At 39.0% G+C, this 13,424-nt stretch overlaps 1 protein-coding gene across 4 annotated transcripts in view; it reads right to left on the reverse strand.

Annotated features, from left to right (window-relative positions):
- The window catches only part of jph3b (junctophilin 3b), a 170,576-nt gene that overhangs the window by 133,139 nt on the left and 24,013 nt on the right, over positions 1-13,424 (reverse strand). For all 4 annotated transcript variants that reach the window (XM_072596125.1, XM_072596124.1, XM_072596127.1 and 1 more), the window contains exon 2: positions 9,421-10,195. In XM_072596125.1, the coding sequence (XP_072452226.1) occupies positions 9,421-10,195 (775 nt within the window). The remainder of the gene's footprint in view (positions 1-9,420; positions 10,196-13,424) is intronic.

The raw sequence follows: 13,424 nt of genomic DNA on the forward strand, positions 1-13,424 counted from the left end.
ATAAGAAACTCCATTCTGGTTCTTTTGCTAATTATCTAATATATGCATCCTCCAGTTACTAACAGTCTTGGCAATGGAAAAGATTAATTTTTATTTCCCGACCAATGCCCTTCACTATCTTGCATACTTTTTTTAATATTCCTCTTAACCTTCACTGTCCCTTTGGAGAACAATCCCAGCTTCTCTGGTCCCTCTACATAAATGTGTTCCCTTTTCCCTGGTACCAGTTATTAAATCTGCATGGCACCCTTTTAAAACATCTTCTGCTCTTTGTTCCATTGTGGGAAAACCTAAACATTTTGGGAGAAGCAAAAGCCTCATTGTTGGTGTGGAAGCTGAAAGAGACTCCTCTTCAGCCAGTGAAGGAACCTTGGGGCAGCATCTCACCATTGGAGATCAATTAACTGGCTGTGACCATTGTCCGATTGAGAATGCAGACTGGCCCATCCAATCAGAAGGCCAGCAGTTCAAGAACACCATTAATGGCACCATTGAAGGGCAGGCAGGTTTAGTATAGGGAGTCAGGCCAGGCAGATGAGATCCATCTGTGGGCCATAGATTGTCCACAAAGAATGGATTCTTCCACTCCCTCAGGAATACATTAGGAGACCAACAGTTTTATCTGGTGGTGACATTGTTACAATGTGCACTGAAAAAAAACTGTGGCTGTGTTTATACTTTAAACAATTTGTGTTTAAGGTAGTCATTTGGCATTGCTCAGAAAAGGCACATTTTGTACCTGTTTTCATCTAGTACTCACCAAGACAATTTAGAAGACTATGAATATAAAAGGGAACAAGATCTTCATACTGTACGAAAAAAGCACGCTGACTGGTTGGCAAGTGGCCTCTGCTTGGTAGAAGCATTCCCATTGAGAAAGTACCAATTTTTGATGACTGACAGTTAACTGTTAGTGTAAATTTAAACAGCAAGTTGACTCTGATTGGTCAAGGCATTGCCCGATACAATGGACCTAAGAATGTTTTATACTTATTTTGCACAGTTGCAACAGGTGCAATAAATGTACGTTTTTTGTGTGTACAAAGAACAGACCCTGTGTATTAAAATATGCATCTTCTAGTACATACACATTTGAGAGAGGCAATAGTGTAGTGGCAATGTCACCGGAGTAGTAATCCCAAACACAAGGCTAATGATCTGGGGACATGGGTTAAAATCCCATCATGGCAGATGGTACAAATCTGAAATAAAAAGCTAGTCTAATGTCAACCATGTAACCATTGCTAATTATTGGATAAACTCAGCTGGTTCACTCATGTCTTTTAGGGAAGGAAATCTTAATTGGACTGACCTACATTTCACTCTAGAACCACAGTAATGTGAGTAACTCTGAACTGCCTTCTGGGCAATTAGGGATTGGCAATAAATGCTGACCTAGCCCACGGTGCCCTCCCCCCATGAAATAAAAAAAGTCACACCACACTGTGACTGGAGTTGACCATTGTAATTTGGTTTGTAGTGTAATTCTTAGCATAATCTGGATTATTTAGCAATTTTCTAATTACAGAATCATATCTAATTTGTTGAGATATTTGAAAACCTAGTCTGGTTGGGTGCAGTCAGTACTTTACATATTGTGAACAGGTGAAGTGATGTGCCAGTCTCTAGGATCACGCAAGCACTGAAATTCATATACCACATGTTGCATTTGTGTGACAGGCATTACCTCATTTTGGCTTGATGGAAGAATCCAGTTTATGGTGAACATCTGTGTTTCTATGCATTATTTTTAAAAAAACAATGCATTCAGCTGTGCCATGACCTAGTTCCGGTGTAGGTGGGACATGAACCAGGGATTTCTGGTCCAGAGGTAGGACAACTAACAGTGCACTAAACACCCCCTCTGTGTTTCACCAGCAACATTTTATAATCAAATAGTTCCAGTGATATTATTACACATCACGACGCCAGGTGGGATGTGAGCCCAGGGTTCCTGAATAAGAGACTGGGCCACTATCACTGCACTGCAAGGGCCCCTCTCTGTTTCTCCGGTGTAATAGTAGTGTGAAAAAGCTTCACCTGTTGTTCAAATGTTTTGAGATATCTTGCCATTCCGGCCTGGCCTTATCCAGGACTAAAAACCTCACACCTGTTCATGAGTCAGTGTGATAAACAATGGGAAATGTTCTGATCAGGCTTGCCATTATCACACAGGATGGCTTTGATGAACCTGATTTCAGCATTAAACTTGCACATTGAGCAAGTGGCTCAAGACCCATTGATGATTTTATTTCTTCAGCTCGCACAGTTGAGTTCAATGTTAATGATAACTTGTATGCAATGTTCCCTCTTAGCCATTCTAAGGGTTCAGTTACATCAGTCAGTAGGCTGATGCCATTCTCAGCACTGAACTCCAGTTTCAGAAGTCACTACCATGCAAACCTCAGAGGTGCATTCAGTAGGAAAAGGAATTAGCAGGAAAGTAGCTTGTATGCTAAATAGATGGTGTTGTCATGAGACCTCTCTAGGCTCAACCTTTGTTAACATTTTTTTTTGGTTCCATGAAAAAAGTATCATCGATGGAAGGACACCCAAAATTCCAACCTTTGCGTTTTTCTAATATGCAGACGATATGTGTGCTGTATTTGAAAAGCAGTTGCATGTAAACATTTCTTTACACATCTTAATGAGCTCCATCTTCTACTCAAATTCACCTTTGATGAGGAGCAGTCAAATCAGATCGCTTAAAATGTAGGAGAGGAAGTAGGCCATTTGGCCCTTTGAGTCTACTTTGCCATTCAATAAGGTCATGGCTGATCAGGTAATCCTCAACTCCAGCATCTGCCTTATCCCCATTACCTTTGAATCCCTTTCTGATTAAAAATCTAGCTCAGCACTGAATATACTTAACATCACAACCTTGACAGCCCTCTGTAGTAAAGAATTCCATAGATTGACTACCATCTCAGAAAAGAAATTCCTCCTCTGCTCTGTCAAAAATGGATGACCTCTTAATCTTAGATTATCCCATTTAGGGAAACAACCACACGACATCTACCCTGTCAAGCCTCCGAAGAATCTTATTAATTTCAATATGGCTTCCTCTTATTATTCTAAATTCCAATGAGCACATGCTCAACCTGTTCAATCTTTCCTCATCAGAAAATTCCTCCATACCTGGAATCAAGAGCCTTCTCTGACTGTCTCCAATGCCAGTATAGCTTTCTGTAGATAAGGGGATCAAAACTGTCCACAGTATCCCAGCATTGGTTTATCAATGCCATTTATAGTTTTAGCAAAAACATCCTATTTTTATACCTCTTTCTCTTTGAAAAATAGGCCAACTCCATTTGCCTTCCCTGTTACCTGCTGAACTTTGATGAAAGCTTTTTGTGATTCATGCAAAAGGACCCACAAATCTGTTTTGCTGCAACTTTGCCCATCTTAAAAAAATGTAGCTTTTCTATTCTTCCTGTCAGTTTTCCCACATTAGAAACAAAAACAGAAGTTGCTGGAAAAACTCAGCAAGTCAGAACTGAGGAAGGGTTACCAGACCCGAAGCATTAACTTCAATTTCCCTTCATAGATGTTGCCAGACCTGCTGAACAGCAACTTCTGTTTTTAAGACCATAAGACCATAAGACATAGGAGTGGAAGTAAGGCCATTCGGCCCATCGAGTCCACTCCGCCATTCGATCATGGCTGATGGGCACTTCAACTCCACTTACCCGCATTCTCCCCGTAGCCCTTAATTCCCCGAGACAACAAGAATCTATCAATCTCTGCCTTGAAGACATTTAGCGTCCCGGCCTCTACTGCACTCTGCGGCAATGAATTCCACAGGCCCACCACTCTCTGGCTGAAGAAATGTCTCCGCATTTCTGTTCTGAATTTACCCCCTCTAATTCTAAGGCTGTGTCCACGGGTTCTAGTCTCCTCGCCTAACGGAAACAATTTCCTAGCATCCACCCTTTCCAAGCCATGTATTATCTTGTACGTCTCTATTAAGTCTCCCCTTAATCTTCTAAACTCCAATGAATACAATCCCAAGATCCTCAGCCGTTCCTCATAAGTTAGGCCTACCATTCCAGGGATCATCCGTGTGAATCTCCGCTGGACACGTTCCAGTGCCAGTATGTCCTTCCTGAGGTGTGGGGACCAAAACTGGACACAGTACTCCAAATGGGGCCTAACCAGAGCTTTATAAAGTCTCAGTAGCACAACGGTGTTTTTATATTCCAACCCTCTTGAGATAAGTGACAACATCGCATTCGCTTTCTTAATCACAGACTCAACCTGCATGTTGACCTTTAGAGAATCCTCGACTAGCACTCCCAGATCCCTTTGTACTTTGGCTTTACGAATTTTCTCACCGTTTAGAAAGTAGTCTGTGCTTTTATTCTTTTTGCCAAAGTGCAAGACCTCGCATTTGTTCACATTGAATTCCATATGTTCACGTTGAATTCCATCTGTTTATTTCTGATTTGCAGCATCAGCAGTTCTTTCCATTTTTCCACATTAGATTTCATCTGCCAAGTTTTCACCCACTCTGTCGATATCCCTCTGCAGACTTGTTGTGACATCCTCATTACTTGTTTTCCCAATGGCATTCCATGAGTTATAGTTTTCTGTCCTGAAAATGTCCCATTTCTTCCACCTCTCTACCTACTATTCATTTGCAAATCTCCTCTCTATCCCCAACACTAAGGGCTTTTATATTATTAAGTTGCCTTAAGCACAGTACATGGGTGTTTGGAAATCCAAATATATTACATTTACTGGTTCCCCTTTGTCTATGTTACTTGTTACCTTATGATTCCACTGTTACATCCTTTATAATGTTCTCTAACATTTTCATGTCAGGTGTTAAGCTAACTATCCTATAGTTAAAAATTCCTGAGTAAAACCATATGTTGGTGGGAATACTTCCAAGTCACGTGATTATTATCAGTGTCACTGGATCATCTAGCTGACAAATATTGAATTATTAACTGATGAAGAAAATGTTATCAGTAAAAAAGATTTGCCTCAGTTCAGAGAAGTGGGCATACTGATATTGAGATCTGACTACAATTGGCATCTTTATGAAGTGAAGGTAAGTGAGGTAATGCTGTTCATTGACTTTCAGGTAGGACCACAGTGTGAATATGTTCTCCTGCACAGTGTCATGTTCCTCTATCTCCCAGCTACCCCTGCTCTGTCTTGTCCTCTTTACTGTCCATTTCGTCCTCCAACTACAATGACAGTCCTATTAAACCTTCCACAATGAAACTGTTCTGAAAGTAGCCATAAGCAGTTCAGCAGAAACAAAAGTCTCTTACCAGAAATCATAGTTAATTGTAAATAACAAAAAACAGTCAAGGAAAATCTATAAGTACTGGCCTAAAGTACAAACAACCAACTTACGAATATATATAATAGCTGAGTACTTTAAATAGCACCGCTGAAGGGTACTTGCGCCATGAGATTTTTGAATGAGTTTATAACATGGCAATTCAAACATGGGCACTCCATTTTCAGGAAAGGGTCTTACAGCAAGCGTAGGAGCTTTAATTATTGTTTTATGTTCATCTAGTGTGCACTTTGGTCAAAGGACACCAATTCAACATCACTCCCTAAGACAAACAGGCACCTGGGTGCCACATACTTTGTTTCTTACATTATAACTATGACTTTATTTCAAAATTACTTCTTTAATGGCTGGAAAGCACTTTAAAACATCCTGCTGGAAACAGGAGTCCTGTCATGGTGACTCAGTGGTTAGCACTGCTGCCTCACAGCGCCAGGAACCCGGGTTTGATTCCACCTCGGGCAACTGTCTGTGTGGAGTTTGCACATTCTCCCCATGTCTGCGTGGGCTTCCTCCAGGTGCTTTGGCTCCCTCCCACAGTCCAACAATGTGCAGGTTAAGTGGATTAGGTATGGGAAATACAGAATTACAGGGATGGGATGATTCTCGGTGGGATGCTCTTCGGAGGGTTGTTGTGGACTTGATGGGCTGAATGGCCTGCTCCCATTCAGGAAGGATTCGATGCCTAAAATGGATCTTTTCTAGCATGTCTTGTGAAGCGTAAACCTCATGTAATGGCTGCTACAACAGTCCTTTCACTTCCCCAAATACTTCAACAAGGTCAAAAGGCAAGTTAAAGATGATTAAATAAGGTTACCAGGCCTGGGGTCTAAGTTATTTCAGGAAACTGAATGGGTTGTTCTTAGGAAAAATTATGGTAATGGGTAAGCGGAGGTAACAGTTATTCTGATGTCATAAGTAGTTGCCATGCTATCATTGGCTAAAAAGAATCCAGACAAGTGATTGACAGCCTCAAAAGAGATATAATTACAAATGATCAGAGTCGCAGGGTAGTCGTCAGGGAGCAGTCGTCTTCAGATGTGAGATAGATCAGAAGGGATTGAGGAAAGACCATGGAGTATTATTCTAATACTTTGACTTAGAAGGCAAGACCCTGCCTTCACAACTTTGAAGGAATCAACACCATTTTCCAAACCAACAACTTATTCATCCTCTGGTATCAATGATCTATGCTCAATTGTCATGAGTTGTATATGTATTTTGTTTAATTGACTAATGCATGTTACCTAAACTGCTGCTTCTTAATAAACTTAACAAATTGTCTGAAAATTCCTTATGAATGGTCTACTGCCTATATTAGGTAAGTGGGTCACGAGCTATGTGTCCCCCTCCCACACCCACCAACAAAACTCTAACAATTATGACAGTAAATATATAATTCTCAGTCTTTCTCTCTACTTTGGTTTCCCTGAGCCAATGCGTTTCTAGGACTTAGTTTATGCAATAGGTCCAAAACTGACAAAAAAAACCCCAATAATTTTGTGCAATGCAGTCCTGCTTTTAAATCTGGGTACTCAGCTCTTAGTAAGACATTTAAGATACACTTGAGGTATGTTAAGGATCGTAAATTAAACATTTTCTGTGACAATCCCAATTCCCAACAGATTTATGACTACAGAGGAAAATTGCTGGTTTTCTTTTTACTTCTGAATCTTACTTGCATGACTAAACATCATTGCTGCAAACAAGAGTGCCTCCAGCTCTTCAACAACTGACTCCACATGTGAGAGTTTTGACAAAAACACCTTTGCCAATACCAAAATTCACATTGGACACAACCAGGAATTCCATTTTAAACATCATGACTTCAGGCAAGTGGTTCTGCTGAACTCATAAAGTCATGGAGGTGTACAGCACGGAAACAGACCCTTCGGTCCAACTCATCCATGCCGACCAGATATCCGAACCCAATGTAGTCTCACCTCCCAGCACCCAGCCCATATCCCACCAAAACCTTCCTATTCACATACCCATCCAGATGCCTTTTAAGTGTTGCAATTGTACTGGCATCCACCACTCTGGCTGAAGCTACAAATTTTAAAAAGACCTAACTATAATTTAAATTACTCATAAACTACAAATGTTCTTAGTTTATCGACGGTTTTTAAAAATGGCCAAAGGCCTAATAATAAGTACAACTCATTTGGCCTAGATTAGAGAATCATAAACGGCTTTTGTTTGAGAAATAGAATTATTCATTTCCTTCTATCCATTTGACTATTATTTTGCTTATAAACTATATCCTATTTTAATTTACAAAATCCATATTTCTTACCGTGATAAAATGTATAAGATGTATATCCTAATTTACCTGAAAGCAAAATCTAATTTAGGAAAGGTGCAAAATGGCATTTAGCTTCTAACTCAAATTATTTAAATGGTTAAGGATCTATGCAAAATTTTAAATTCTTACTCTTCAGATACTAATAGTACACTTCCACATTCCCGTAATGGAATCAATTCTCTCTTGCTGAAGTACAAAAGTACCACCTCATAACAATAAGCAAATTAATTAGTTCAAACTAACTTTACAATTGAATATCTTTGGCAGAAATTATTCCCTTTTTATTCTTCTAATGTTTACACTTGTTATTTTAACAACACTCATTTTGATACATCTCTTTTTCCCTGAAATATTTAATAATCAAATAACAGGAAGTACATTTCTGAGTAGCACAAGGATTGTGATTCAGCCTACATTTAGGGTGGCACAATGGCACAGTGGTTAGCACTGCTGCCTCACAGCACCAGAGACCTGGGTTCAATTCCTGCCTTGGGCAACTGTCTCTGCGGAGTAATGTACGTTGTGTGCATGGGTTTGCTCCAGTTTCCTCCCACAGTCCAAAGATGTGCAGGTTGGGTGAATTGGCCGTGCTAAATTGTCCATAGTGTTAGGTGTAGGGGAATGGGTCTGGGTGGGTTGGTGTGGACTTGTTGGGCCAAAGGGCCTGTTTCCACACAGTAAGTAATCTAATTTTATCTGAAACGTCGATTCTCCTGCTCCCTGGATGCTGCCTGACCTGCTGTGCTTTTCCAGCACCACACTCTCGACTCTCATCTCCAGCATCTGCAGTCCTCACTTCCACCTACATTAAGAAACTATCAAGTGCTCTAATTTTGAGGTTGATGAAATGTATAATTTTCCAGTTATCAGACTGAAGTCTCTGAATAACACTGAGATTTGACCTGATAGCTATAACTGTGTGAATTAAACATCTCCATTTCAATATTGCTTTGATAGCTTTCAAAATAGAGATTCAAATGAGTTAGAACCGTAGCAAAGACCAAATCCAAGATACATAAATGATGATTACTCTCAAACTTATATTGAAAATTGTTAGCTTTCCATTGTGTACCAATTAAGCTGAAGGATCACTGCTAAATTTAAATTAGTTTCAGATTTGGGCAAAGATAAAATGGAGACTGTGCGGGGTGGGGTGGTTGTGGGGCTCAGATTTAATTGACAAATACTGGATTAGGGTTGAAGGCAGGTAGTTGCTGAACTTATACCACAATTCAAAATCCTCCTGTGAAATCATAAGCCTGAAATTGACCTCTCCCATCAGTGACATGTTCCTCTTCAGTAGCATTATTTCTCCTGTTTGTGTGTCAGAACCCTTCCCACTGTCAGCTCAAGTTTATATTCCACTTGTCAACACCAGCATTTTGCAGCTAAATTGCCATCATTACTCCAATTTCCTCTGGATTCCTTCTCTTGCCTCCTTTTATCTTTCAATACTACCTTTCTTATACTCCTTTCTACAACTCAAGAGTTTCAGCTGATTCCTTTGACACTTGCTTTTTCTTGAGCTAATGTTAACATCCAGTACCATGTTGGCCAACTCAAATTAAGTGAGGGTTCGTGGGTCAATCTCCCACAGGAAAATTAATATCCTTTACTGACAGCTGTATAGAATACAAGTCCTCTCTTTATTTCCAATCTACCATTTGGACGCCAGGCCTTTAGTCTAGTGCCATAATCAAACCTGTCTATAGTACCTCTATCTAATTGGCTACTTGTTTATTCCCATATAAAATCGTTTGAAAAACCCTAGCAATTTGAAATGAGTCAACAACCAGCTTCTTACCTGGATGCAGAAATCTCAGCTTTCTGTTTGGCAATAGCTGCAGCCCGTTCAGCTGCTTCCACTGCCCTATCCACTTTGTCGCGAATCTTACTTGTCCGTAAAGGAATCAAGTTCTTCCTCTTCCCACTCACCAACACATTCTGTTTATATTTGCCTTCTTCTTTTGTTCCATCTGGAAATGTTGTACATCCATAACCATGCCTCTTGTTGCTCAGCCACTCCCCTTCGAATTTCAATCCATCAGACCGGTGGCTTAACCCAAACCCAGAGCGTTTGTCATTTTTCCATTCTCCCACATAGGTTTCTGTTGTTGTTGCATCAATATCATCTTCAATGACTGACAAATCTGTCTCAACTTCACCAAAACTAATTGTGGAATTGATATCACTGGCTGTAGAACTGACCGTACTCATCCCAGCTTCACTTCGAAATGAGCTCTGCTTGCTTCTTTGGCTGGCCAAGGAACTTTTGGACTCAGACTTTCGAAGTTTCAGCCCACTTAAAAGGGATCTGCGAAAAATCCCTTTCTTTTTGTTTTTGGTTGAAAGAAGATCATTGTCACTATGCATAGTGAGAACAAAGCCCCCCCTTGATCCTGCAGGACTTCCAGCTGGAGTGTCTGGGTGTATGGCTGTACCATTACTATGTTCACTTCTTAGAGAGTTAATAGAAGTTCTGAGAGGAGACCTGATAACAGCAGCCATCCCATAGGGAACACTCTGACGCACACCATAACCATGACGCATCCCTCCAATCCACTGCCCTTGATAGGTACCTGTAACAAAGAACATATTAATTTTCAATATCTATTATATTTACGTAAAATATATGTAACTTAAATAATGAATGACTTTCACTGATCAGATATAGTTTAATAAATTCACTTATAGTCATGTAATGTAGTTCTTCTAGGCGTGGATTCATCAATTTTTATTGAGCTGTCTCTCCCTTACACAGAAGTATTCTCTCTATAATAATTATTTACACTACACAAATTAAAACATAAATGCTGGAAATCTGAAACAAAAGAATCAAATGTTGAAACTCACAAATGGTCAGTCAGGGAACAGATAGATTAACATTTTGTCTTCAGATCTACACAGATCTGCTCCCCTGACAATAAGATTTGCAGATGGTTAAATGCATTTAAGCTTGTAATACTTTAAACTGATAATATCAATAAAGGGCAAGTAACATTCATATTGCATGAGTGCCAAGTAATGACCATCTCCAAAAAGAGTGAATCTTACCATCGCCAGCATTCCGCACACCCCTCTCCCAATAACCTTCCTGAATAACCCACATCCTGGTGGTTATTATTTAGCAGAAACTGAACTTCACCAACCATGTATGAAACAGACTTAAAGACTTCGTAAATGTGACATAAGTAACAACAATTTTTTCTCGGTTTGGTACTAAAATGCAAATCAGTACCTGAAAAACATATTCTTCTTCATTATGGTTTTAATGTAGGAAACTATCAATCTGTTACAGTCTCAATCACCATTAAAATAGATATATTCTAAATTGCCTTTATTTAGGAAATAAGACATTTACATAAATTGCATTTTTCACTGCATAATACATAAACTTAACTTCAACAGGATCAATATGGAGACAGTAGTTGCGACCTTTTTATGAGGTTTTACAATACTCAAAGAGGGGCGTTATTTTTGAGTATTTGTTTTACTTAATGCTTTGTTGAAGGCTGGAAGCAAATTAATTGCTTTCTTTTCCACAGTACCTGTATGAGTATTAATATTTAATATTATTTCAGTACAATAATGGAAATTAATTATATTTGAAAGAGTTTGCTTTTATTAGGACTTTAAAGGACTCCCAGATGAACAGGGAGCAATTTTGTAGTAGAAGCCCAAAAGCAAATCACCCTATAATCTACTGCTTAAATATTGATATTATTAAAGGTGGGATGACATAAATAAAAGCAAGGGGTTCCTAGTGATTGAGGAATCAAGACACTATAGATACATGATTAAATGTAAAATTTGCAATATAATGATCAACAGAAACACTGTCATGTGGAGAGTTGTGAGTTTAGTCAATTTATTTCCAGAGTTAGTGTTTGGGTTACAAGTGTTCTGTCAATTGATCACCAAGTTTTTGGTTAATCCAACCAAGTCTCAAGCCAGTGATTTGCTCAGAATGTTGAGGAAATGGTTCAAGGCAAGAGGTGCTGACCATTCACAGCAGCAACAGATATTAAAACATATATAAATTTAATTATCAACAATATTTATCTTAACCTATTTCAATTTTGATCTTTTTTTCTGAATATGATCAATGACATCAAATCAGGCCCCTCTAGCCCAGAGGAACCTAAAAGACAATACAAAAGATTTATTAACCCTCACTAAAAGGGTCATTATGTGGAGGAGCTGGTGCTAGACTGGGATTTTTAACCTCACAAAGTTAAAAATCACACAACACCAGGTTATAGTCCAACAGGTTTATTTGGAAGCACTAGCTTTCGGAGTGCTGCTCCTTGATCAGGTAGGTACCGAAAGCAGTGCTCCGAAAGCCATTGCTGCCAAATAAACCTGTTGGACTATAACCTGGTGTTGTGTAAAAGGGTCATGACAAAGCTGCAAAGTACACAGAAGTACACTGTAGAAGTTTGGACCTACTCAACAGCTTTCTGACGCACAAAGAAATGCCACCAAACAGAAACCAAAATTACTTAGAAACCATTGACAAATTTGTGGTAAATCAAAGGTTTTAACTACTGAACATCTGAAGGCACAATGACAGATGCCTGAAGAAGGCTTTCTGTATGCTTGATAAATGTAAAGGGTAATTCTAAGCTGAAATTGCAAATGGACATTATGATATAGAAAACAAATTTGTTGCTAAATCATTCGATTTTCCACATTCCTTAATCATTTCTGTGGTCACATCACTATTATTTTACGAAAGTCCTTAATGGCTGAGCTCACAATATCGACAGGCTGAGTTCCTGAAAAAGCCACAAAAGCCTAATTCAGAACCCACTCAGCCGGCGTCAAGTTGATCAGTTGGGAAAGTTTACAATATCACTGAAGTTGTAGTTCTTCCTCCGGAGGAACTGTTAAAATCTACCTCTTCAGACAAGGTGACCTCTGTAGTTCCTCTGTCCTCATGTCTTTTCTGTGATTTGGTCTCCAATTATGTTTGAAAATGCTCTTGTGAAGAGTTGGGATGTTTTGTAACATTTGAAAGGCTATATAATGCTATGCTTTGTTGTAGTTACATTCACACTAATGTTTTTCTCGAATGTGAAAGCAGTTTTCAAAACTAAGACACAAGGGACCTCTGATTCATGGGCAAAGACCTGAAACACAAACTCATTAAGTTCTGACCTTCATTTAAATTAATTTCCTACTCCATATTGCAGCAGGAAAATATGCTTCGCAAAAAAGTGACCACATTAAAATTAGGACAACTTTTGGACCTCTATCTCTTGTTACCTATTTGACCCCAGCCTTAGCATTATTACCCAATTTCCCTACTTCTTCCATCCCTGGTGTTATCCCACCACATCTCAGGAAAATTCCCAGCAAAGTTCTGGGACACTATTGTTACAAAATAATGCAGGCCTGCTGCATCACAAGAGATCCTGCCAATGCAGTAGTAACAGTTTTAAATTATCTAACATCACATTAGATGGCAGAGCCACTGTAATGCTGGTTAAGGGATCCCATAGTGTATTAAGTGTATACATGTATTTTCATACTTTAGATCCATTTATTACTATTTCTTAAAAGAATGAAGATCTCAAATCCAAAGTGACTCAATAAATGTAAAATGTGGCTAAATGTTTACAACCTTTCAATCTGGATTCAGATTCATTCTGAGTAATTGAGCTCAAGTTTTATCTTTAATTACATCTCCTAAAGCACATTTATACTACATAAACACTTTGTATTTTAAGGGAAACTAGAAAATCTCTCTTAGCACTGGTCTCTATTAGCCTGAGACTTTGAATTTTGCTCTTCATCATTATATTT

This window comes from Chiloscyllium punctatum, chromosome 26 (assembly GCF_047496795.1).
Source record: "Chiloscyllium punctatum isolate Juve2018m chromosome 26, sChiPun1.3, whole genome shotgun sequence".
In the NCBI taxonomy this organism is placed as follows: Eukaryota; Metazoa; Chordata; class Chondrichthyes; order Orectolobiformes; family Hemiscylliidae; genus Chiloscyllium; species Chiloscyllium punctatum.